Source organism: Dipteris shenzhenensis, chromosome 5 (genome assembly GCF_047967505.1).
Source record: "Dipteris shenzhenensis isolate YYH24624 ecotype China chromosome 5, Dip_SZ_1.0, whole genome shotgun sequence".
In the NCBI taxonomy this organism is placed as follows: Eukaryota; Viridiplantae; Streptophyta; class Polypodiopsida; order Gleicheniales; family Dipteridaceae; genus Dipteris; species Dipteris shenzhenensis.
Window position 1 is genome coordinate 55051016 of NC_141600.1, and position 9844 is coordinate 55060859.

A 9844-nucleotide genomic window follows, 5' to 3' on the forward strand; every position below is an offset into this window, starting at 1 on the left:
GGGCTTCTAGTGTAAAAAATAAAGGGAATAAAACAGTGAATGCAGCCCTAGATAAGGAAAGGCTCCAATCACAAATAATGGGAATGCCTCTGGCTCAGTGCCTTCTATGTCTCAGCCTAAAGCTAAGGAAAATAATGCTGCTGAAACCTGGCAGACTTCGAGGAAATTTGTATCAGCTAGGAGACCTCTTCCTCCTCACACATGGAATGGTAATTCTTCCAGCGGTCATACTCCTGCTGAAAATTCAGGTTTTGGTAGTACTTGGGCTGCTGTAACAGCGAGCTGTACACTATTTCCAGAGGAAGAAGTTGTTGGCTTGTTGTCTTCTCATCAGGCTGTGGTGTCCCCTCAGAGAAGAGGCCCACACCCTGAGGTGCATGCGGACTTAATCCATTTTCCTATCTCCCAAAATCCTCAGCTGTACATAGCTATATACAGCATCTGTAAATATGCTTGAACAAATCAAGTGCTTGACTTTCAATGTAGAGGGTTTATGTGACACTCCAAAATGGAAGCTTGTGTGGGCATTACGTAAATGAGTTGCCGCCTGATATAGTGGCTTTGCAAGAGCACAATCAGCACATGTATTCAGGCAAGGCAGGTCAATTTGTTGGGTATGATATCTTGTATGCTGCAAAGTATTCTTTTTCTTGAGAGGCATGCTCTTCACCCTGTCGTGGCTTTAAATGATAAGGAAGATGGTGAGTGTCTTATGTAGGGTGAAATACTTGGATTTGCATGTGTTTACGCTCCCCAATCTTCTTATTGAAGGGCACAAATTCGGGGAGCTATGCAGCACTATCCTTGGAGGCAACACACATTTCTTTGTGGAGACTTTGATAATGCACCTCAACAAGGAGATAATAGTTCTGGTAATACTCATGCTGACATTGTAACACCAACATTGGTCCCAATTAATCTCTTAGCTTGATCTTGTGGATCTTTGAAGCCTACGCTTTCGAGATATACTTTCCGGCATAATGCCCAGTCTGCATATCGGGCCAGGTTGGACTGTTGGTACATGGTCAATGTGCAGCAGTATGATGCTCTTATTTGTGACATGTGGATGGATTATGCCTTTCCTCATTCTGATCATGCTCCATTATGGCTAAGGTTGTCTTTTTCATGAGTGGCCGCATGACAGGTTGCCAGATAAAAGATTCCTCATAGGCAATAATAGTTATGTGGAACATAATGAGTATAAGAAAATGGTTGGTAATGCCCTTGTACCCCTTTGACAACAATGCCACATTGATCTTGACTATGCCTGGAATGCTTTTATTTCTCGAATGCAATCAATAATTCGTGACTATGGCAAGAATTACCTGCATGACCTCAAGAAATCAGTTGTTGATACTAAAGTCAATTGTCAAAAGTTGACAGAACTCAGCCATGTTAGGGACTTAACTCAGCCTGAGCTTGCATGCGTATGTCATGCAAAGCATCTATTACAGAAAAAAGATCATAGGAAATTTGTCAAATGGAAAGCTAAACCCAGGCAAAAAGCCCTTCTAGATAAAGGTTGCTCCTCTAAAGAGTTCTTTAAAAGCTTACACTATCAAAGGCAGGTTCAAAATATCCTAAAAGGCATGGTCGCGACTCTCTGGATGGGAATTCCTTGCATGTTGAGAGTATGCATTGGACCAAGGTGTTTGATTGTCCCCTTGTAGGAACCCACGCACTCTTATTTTATTTCATCCAAAGGGATTACTTTAGTGGGTAATGTGCTTCATGCTTATGGTACTTTGCTATCTTTTCCTTTGGCGGCCAAATAGTTTGGATTGGGGATGCATTATCAGCCCCTTTGGCACTATCTTTCTAAAATGCTTCATTGCCTTTTACCATTGCCCAAGTTGGAGCTTACTTATCGTCTTACTGATTGGACCATTCATTGCCAAGATTCTGCTACTCGCCCCTTATGCCTAGCTGATATCTCCGTGGCTGGTTTATACAGGATTTTGATGCATCCACCTTAGATTGAGGAAATCAACTTTGGTCATTCAATCGCACTGTCAAATGGTCACGAAAAAGTTTGCAGCAACTTTGGTCCTGCAAATTTCCTCTTCGTCGACATGTTTTTTTATGGCGAGTGATGCTTGGTGTTATTCCTTTTGGACAACTTTTGGCACGGAGGCATATTGCTCCTGCTCTATGTCATAGATGTCAAGCTCTCAGGGGACCTTGCTCCATATTTTCTAGCTTTTCCTTGTCACCCGTGACTTCCTATTATTTCTTCAATAGTGCCTCCAGGCCCGCTTCCCTATTGCTTGCTTTGGCAAGCTTTTTTGGCTCTTCAGCATTCACCCACGGAAGCCCGAGTTTGATCTTTTCTTTGCATGGGGTCGCATTGGGAACTCTAAAATCTATGGAAAGTCAAGAACCACAAAGTATTTGGAGAGCCTACTTCGTCCATGTTCTACTATTTCCGCATGTTGCTCACGCAATCTTTTTATGATTGTTTGTCTGTTCGCCAAATAGATTACACTGTTTAGTTGTCATACAATGAAACCTTTTGATATTGTAATTTCTAGTCTCCACTGTGGGGACTACCTCTTGTAATTTAAAAAACATGGATTTCACCCCCCCAAAAAAAAAAAGTGTGTGTGAGAGAGAGAGAGAGATTAACATCTTCAGGAGGCCTCACGGGCCCATGAGTCAAAAGTACAATCAAAAGGGGACTGATACAAGTCCATGTGGGCTGAGGCAAAGGGCTCGCTAAGGCCCTTGCTGAGTGCTATGCTAATGATCTCAAAACCTCACCCTCAAAACTAGTGCTCAAAATACATATCTAGGTGCCATGGTGGCTCTCCAATGGGATGTGGAAGATTTCTTGTATCTGTGTCTAACAAGTCAACTCTTGTTGTGGCAGGGGGCATGGTCTCCATGATCTCTATATCCAGTGGTCCATATTAAGAGTGACACATCGGCTCCGGTCCCCTCTAAGAAGAGCTGAATCTCCATCAAGTGTGCTTTGGTCTGCATTGTGTGGGGTCTCTGCGTCTCTGGCTCAGCTACTGCATGTCATCACTTTACGCTAATCCACTCTGCTCTCGTGTCAACTAACTCCACCTCCTCTACTCCACTATTTCTCAGGGCTTACTCGAATGCATAGAAATATGTGACATGTCACTCTGTTCGATCTATCTCTGTCTCCTGTGGTGTTGTCACCTCCTGATGTCCGATCTCCCGCAATAGTCTCTCTCTATGTCATGGCATCTCCATCAGATAGAGGCCAACGTAAACCTGGTCATGAAAGTAGGTTAGTCGGGAGAGTGACCCAAAACCTGCCCCTACGAAAGAGACAATGGTATTGTCCTGGGATCTCATAGTAGACATGGCAAGTACATAGGAATTGCATCGTAGACTGGGCAAGTACATAGGAAGTGCCCTTACGCTAACACATTTCCATGAAAGTTAGAAGACATTAAGAGTACCCTTACGCTAACACATTTCCATGACATTTTACCATTATAACATATCTTCGCATGAAGGTCCACAATCACCAAACTCCAATGTTTCTTGCATGGCCAATTAAGAATCTTTATTATTTGACTACATTTTACCTCTGGCAAAAGCGGTGCCACTTACTCCTCATGATATGGCATAATGATAACTCATACGTCGTGCATATTGAGAGATCGCAGCCTAGTACAAACATCTCCTATGGACTTTTTCTTATTATTGAGCCATGTAGAAAGTAGGGAATCTATGATATATACACACTTCCCTACCATTGTAGGAAACCAAGATATAGTTGTACTGCACCAAAAAATAAACAAACATTAGCTCATTAGATTTAATCAAAATATAAATACTATGCCAAGATAAAGTTCGTATCAAACCTGAATGTGGCCATCATAACTTTATCATTAACCTCCTTCTCACGATGTTTGAGGATTTGAATCTCTTTTTCACCACCAAATGATAAATATTGAGATCGTTGTCCAATGAGAACCTCAACATCAAACTTGCATCCCATGTCTTGTAGCTTAGACAAATCTTCAGAATTCTTCAGCGTGAGTTGCGCCAACCTCATGCTCTGAATTCCCATATAAGCCAAATAGTTGACTCTTCATGTTAGGGAAGCATCGTCTGGATGACTAGTTCCAACCTCACTAGTCTCCACCTAGGCAAGGCCCAAACCCTGTGAAGATATATCACCCTCTCAAAGAAGGCATCAATTTGAGTGCTATCGTAGGACCGTCGCTCACCCAGAAGAGTGTTGCAAACATGGTTGTCGGCATCACAAGTATACCAAAAAGCCATTCCTTCGTCAAAGGGTCCTGGACATGTGCTTGAAAGAATTGTTGCTCTAGTCGAGACAGAGCTCCTTGCCCTTGTGTAAGTCGTGCCCTAGCTGCATGAATCATCGTGAAAGCTGGTCCCGTGAGGATTGCTCCAATATAGGTGTATGATGATTCCAACCGGCTCCCTTCGGTAAGTGAAGCTTTGTCGATGACACACTACTTGTGAGGTGTTAAAGATCATAACCTTGGTATTTCCAAGGTTGCTTGTCAAAGGTCCCTCCCTGCAAAACACCCCTACGGCCTCTAGGTTTCTCTATAGGCCTGCCCCGCCGAAGAGAATACGAGGACATACAACAGAATCTGTATCATCAAATCAGCAAACAAGGATTCCTCCCCTCCTAGGCGATCAATAAAACTTCAATGTAGAGCCCAAAGAGTTCGGTGAGAGGGGGCATTCTTGCTTCACTCCGATCGTGCTCTCAATCCAATTTGGCAGGCCTTTGTGGGCGTGTAATCTCCCTCTAACTGAATCATATAAGCTCATCATCTGTCGAATCATGTCTCCTAGGATCTTCAACTGCTGGAGTCTCTTGATCATGTGTGCTCGTGGGACTGTGTCAAAGTCCTTCCGAAAGTCTACAAAGCAAGCGTGGAATTTCTGGGATCTCGATCTCACCTCCTGAATGACGGCCCGTAGGGTGAAGATGTGGTCAAGAGGGGAGTACTACCTCCGGAAACCAAGCTATTCTAAGGCCCGCTGCCCGTGTGCCTCTATGTAGGAGCTGATCTCTCCCTCTATAGTACTGATCCATAGATCTTGGCTAGTGTGCGGCCAATCATGAGGGTGAGGTAGTTCCCTGTGTCCATGGGATCTCCTGCTTTGTGTATTGACACAATGGTGGTGGTACTCTCCAAGCAGGGGGGGAAAGCTGCAGCATATGCCATGATTGAACATTTGTGCTATGATTGGAGCCAAGAACTCCTGTCCATGTGCAAAATACTCAATCCACAACCCCTAATGGTCTTGGGCTTTCTGGTCGTGGAGCCGACACAATGCAGCTCGCACACTGTGCAGTGAATAAGATGGATGTGGTGGACCTGGACAAAGAAGACATATCAAGTGCTACTTGGAGCGGGATGTCGTAGAGCAAGGTTGTGTATGTGTGCCAAACACCCGGATCTATGATGGGGAGGGGTGACTTACCCTCAGAGAGAATCCCCCATGTAATAGTGGGACACCCTCCTCCAAAATATCTGATCACTTCTCCATCCTATGCAAGAGGAAAGCCTGCCTATTAGAATGTGTCCAGCGGCGTGATATCCGCCATGTCTCAAGTTTCGTAAGGTACCCCAAACCCCACTCACGTATGAGGTAAATCTCATCTCTCAAAACTCATCATTAAACTATGGGTTCTGGGGCATCTTCCGAACTAGGGAGCATTATGTAGAATGAGCCATGGGGAAGGATCTAGCAGCCAGATCCTGAACTACTGATACTTGAGTGTCTGAGGCATGGGCGAGGCCTGCATCATCTTCGAGGGGGGTCGGTAGCTCACAAGACAAGTGGCTTATTTAAACCACATCAAGGACATGGTCGAAGTAGATTTGGACACGAGTGGGGACCGGAGGAACGGTCGAGATGTTGAATGCCAGATAGAAGTGGTTAGAGCTGAGTGGGAGAGCAAGGGATAGCAAGATCATTTACATGCAACACAAAGGCTGGGGAGCCCATCAAGTAGTCCACCGTACTCATTTCCCCTCCATGTGGAAAACAAGTGAGCCCTCCAAATAATTTGCCATCTGTGAAGACCATATATACGATCAAATCATGCACTATTCCAGTCTCCAGTAAGTGTCGGCCATGTCCCTATGGCTTGTGGTGCATCCTCTGACTGCCTTACTATCCCAATCTCTATTGGATCTATCTATGGTACTTTGAGGGGGTTAGATCCGAAAAAGCAAACCAACCTGTTGAAGTCGCCTAGGAGGAGGATCTTCCCTTGCCTAGAGAACTCCATGATATTACCATGTATCATCTTGTATTGGTTGTGACCTCATGCGCATATGATGATGTGTCCAGGAGGAAGTAGCATACTACAAGTCTCAGGCAACTGAACTTGTCTCCACATATGGCATGCACGCTCCTCCTTCCGCATCACAGCATCTCCCTCCCATGAGCTGACTCCCAGGTGTATCTTGTCACTACGGGTAGTCCCCTCTTTGGGCTCTCCTATGTCTCAACATAGAAAATTACACCTCTGTCGATGTAGGTCTCCGAGAAACATCTTGGGTCAAAATAGAGAGTACCATTATAGTTGCACACTGCCATAAGCAATCCATTTTGTGCTCTCATCTCATGGGCCCAACACCATCATGTGATGTCCACTACCTCTTCTTCCCTTTCTTCCCTTTCTATCCTTTCAACCCTCTCTCGAATAACCACTTTTCTTTGAAGATCATCATCTCATTAGGAATGAATAATAAGCCATAGGCCTCCGCAATTCCACAATGCCAAGGTCTAGCAGATTCTGCTCAGTCCAACAACTCGAGACTCATAATTGAAGAATCAAGGTCCTCAATAATTGTTGCAAGATCTTCATAGGTACAATTGTCGGCTTCATAGAATCCAACAACCAGGAATAAATTAGCGATACAAGCTGCCGATACTGTCCTGCCTGCCTTCAATCGAATCAAAGGTCTAGGGAAAGGACCCTATTAGTAGACACTGGCAGATCAATCTCCAATGACTCGACCTCTTTTTTTTTTTTGCAAAAAAATACTTCTATTAAGTATGAAAGAAAACCGTAGGAGCAAGTTCAATGCGGGAGTACATCATGCCATGCATGAGAAAAACCGAAGCTCAAAAAGAGCTAGCAATTAACCAGGGTTGAGGCTGAAAATGCCACGCAACCTTGAGTCATACTCAGAGAAGAAAGGTGATTCCCTACATACTCTTAAAAAAAAGACCTGGGGCTTAGTTGGTTGGCTATCTCTTACGGGCCCCAGGCCTTCTTTGAGGGACATGATTCAGATGGGGCTCTTTCCGTTCGACGACAGTAGAGTCATGTTGTCTCCAGGATGTCTCATTCACTCCTTTCAAAGCTGCACATGCTTTTGTAGACACTTCATGGGAAATTCTTGCTAAGTATTGCAACATGGCATATTTGGAGAGCCAGATGTACAGAGGCATTGGATGGATCCCAGGTTCACCCCTCTCAAACAATGGCCAGCATATGGACTGATACTATACCTACCTTGATGGCCATCTGGGCGAGCATGCAGGGGTCATCGAGAGCAACCTTTGCTAGAATGATTCAACCTCTTCAATTGTCACTTGCTCCCAAAAGTCGAGATGATCTGAAAATATTGCATGCCACAGGAAAGTTCTTAACTAATTATTACGGTCAATCGATCATATAACATAATAGGGGATGCTCGTTACATGCAGCCATTGGAGTACATGCTTCGGGTCAGGCAGTAGTATCTAGTGGTCTATGTATAGCTTCGTCACTTCAAAGCAGCCTTCCTCCTCGAGTTGTTCCATATCCATCAATACACACACGGCTATTTAAATAGAGGACTCTAAGTTCCAAAGATCAAGACAAATAACAGTAAACGACATGTAACAGATCTTACTCCATGAGAGGACTGAATTGGTTTACTTGGTTAAAGGTCATCTCCATTGGAGGATCATGATGAGGGTCTACAAGCGCAATTCGATCTCCGTACTTTTCGGCAGCACTTCTCCAGATGTCGGGCAGAGTCTTCCATTGTCCTGTATCCCCGGCACCCCGACCCTCCAGAAAAGGGGAACATTTCCTCTTCTTATCCACTTTTTGCAAAGGCTGCGAAGCAGACAGTCGTTGTTAAGAGTACTTGCATCACAGAGAAGCGGACGTGCATGACCAACGCAACTAATATGACGTAGAAATGCATATCCGTAGTATAGAAATGCATATCCGTAGTGTATCCATTGCGTTTCGACGTGTTCTACTTGCACGATATGATGTTACGATGTATGCAGGCCAGCAAAATCTGTCGTGTTCCCTTAATAAGGAAGCGGCAAAGGAATCGTTTAGCTGCAAGCGTATGTATGCATTGCATTTCTAAGGGTGGCAGGACAAAACTTACCACCACCTGGATGGTGCAGCCGGGTGGGCGAGGAGATGGGCGTTGAAGTAGAAGGCTACGGGAGGCTGGCGAGATGAAAAATGATTTTGGTGCAACGGACGGAGGATGTGCAAGGGGCAGCACGTGGATCTTCGCCAAGGAGAGCATGATGGTGGTGATCTTTGGCGCAGCTGCTCTCCAGATGAAGGTGGCAGCTCAGTGTATCCTTCATATTTCATGTTGGTTGGCATTTCCAAAGTTAGCTCCCACAAACTAAAGACTAGGCGAAGGTTGATGTGGTGATCACAGTGTGGTTTATCTTTCCTCGTTTTTGGCTCCTCTTTTCTTAGCACTCTTCTTATATTACACTCTTATTATTGGCATTTCCAAAGCTAGTTGGTTGGCTTTTGTACTTCTCTCTTAGAATCTGATTGAGAGCTCTTAATTCCAAACACTAGCACCCTTCATATATTACACTCTTATTGTTGGCATTTCCAAAGTTAGCTAGTTGGCTTTTGTATCAATGCATTAGAAAATGCTTGGGATGAGCTCCTATTACTCTTCGTATATTACACTCATTGTTGGCATTTCCAAAGCTAGTTGGTTGGCTTTTGTACTTATATACATTAGTATATGCTTTTGGCTTGCTCTTACATTCCGAATACATAAAACCTTTGAAATTTAAGACAACCGATATAGTTGGTATACAATCAGAGGTAGCATTCATATGTTTTGAAATTTACACAAGTAGTCTATTTGTAGAGCTTACCAAATTCACAAACTTTCATGCATGGATTTAAGGCTACATATTTAATGTGTAAAAATACCAAGCCCTTTAATTTTGACAAATTTTTTTGGAAGGGCAAGTAAGTTGAGACAGACTATGTGCTTTTTGTCATGGCGTAACAATTACACCATTGAAAATAAACTAATGAACAAAACTCGAAACCAAAATGATTATTAACATGAGGCACTAAAGCGGTCCAAAATAGGTTGCCATTAGGGAGATTTTGGATCAAAAATAGCCTCTTGGATTAGGCCCTTAAGATTTGTGATTAGCAAATGAGCTAATGGAAAGGCTTGGGCATTAAAAGGATGGAGGATTCCATATTGGCCTCTCATTGATGTAGAGACCTCCCTTGATCCCCATTAGGTTCCCTCTTGCCCCCACCACTACCTAGGGCATTTACTCCCCCCCTTGACTTTGACTGGTCCCCCCTACACACCTCCCTCTCTTGGCAGGCTTCACAAATCGCGGTTTTTTTTTCTTCAAAAATATTAATTTTTTGGAAAGGGTCATTGTTTGCTTGGGTGTAGCCATTTTTGGTGAGGTTCAGGGACTTTTCTATATATAGGTATCTTGCATGGCCCATAACTTATGCATTGCTCAATGAAATAAACTTTGTCTTGAAGTTAGAGTACACATTCCAAACTTGAACATGAGAGCAAAATTTATGGAATAAGGATTTGGAACGAGACCGTTAAAG

At 43.8% G+C, this 9844-nt stretch overlaps 1 protein-coding gene across 1 annotated transcript in view; it reads right to left on the reverse strand.

Moving 5' to 3' along the window:
• LOC147902213 (long-chain-fatty-acid--[acyl-carrier-protein] ligase AEE15, chloroplastic-like) overlaps positions 1–8536 on the reverse strand; it is a 183611-nt gene extending 175075 nt beyond the window's left edge. Inside the window, exons 1-2 of the mRNA XM_087374865.1 lie at positions 8379–8536; positions 7910–8092 (exon numbers count right to left, since the gene is read on the reverse strand). Coding sequence (XP_087230991.1) covers positions 7910–8092; positions 8379–8525 — 330 coding nt within the window. The 5' untranslated portion in view covers positions 8526–8536. The remainder of the gene's footprint in view (positions 1–7909; positions 8093–8378) is intronic.
• Positions 8537–9844: the final 1308 nt, after the last annotated feature.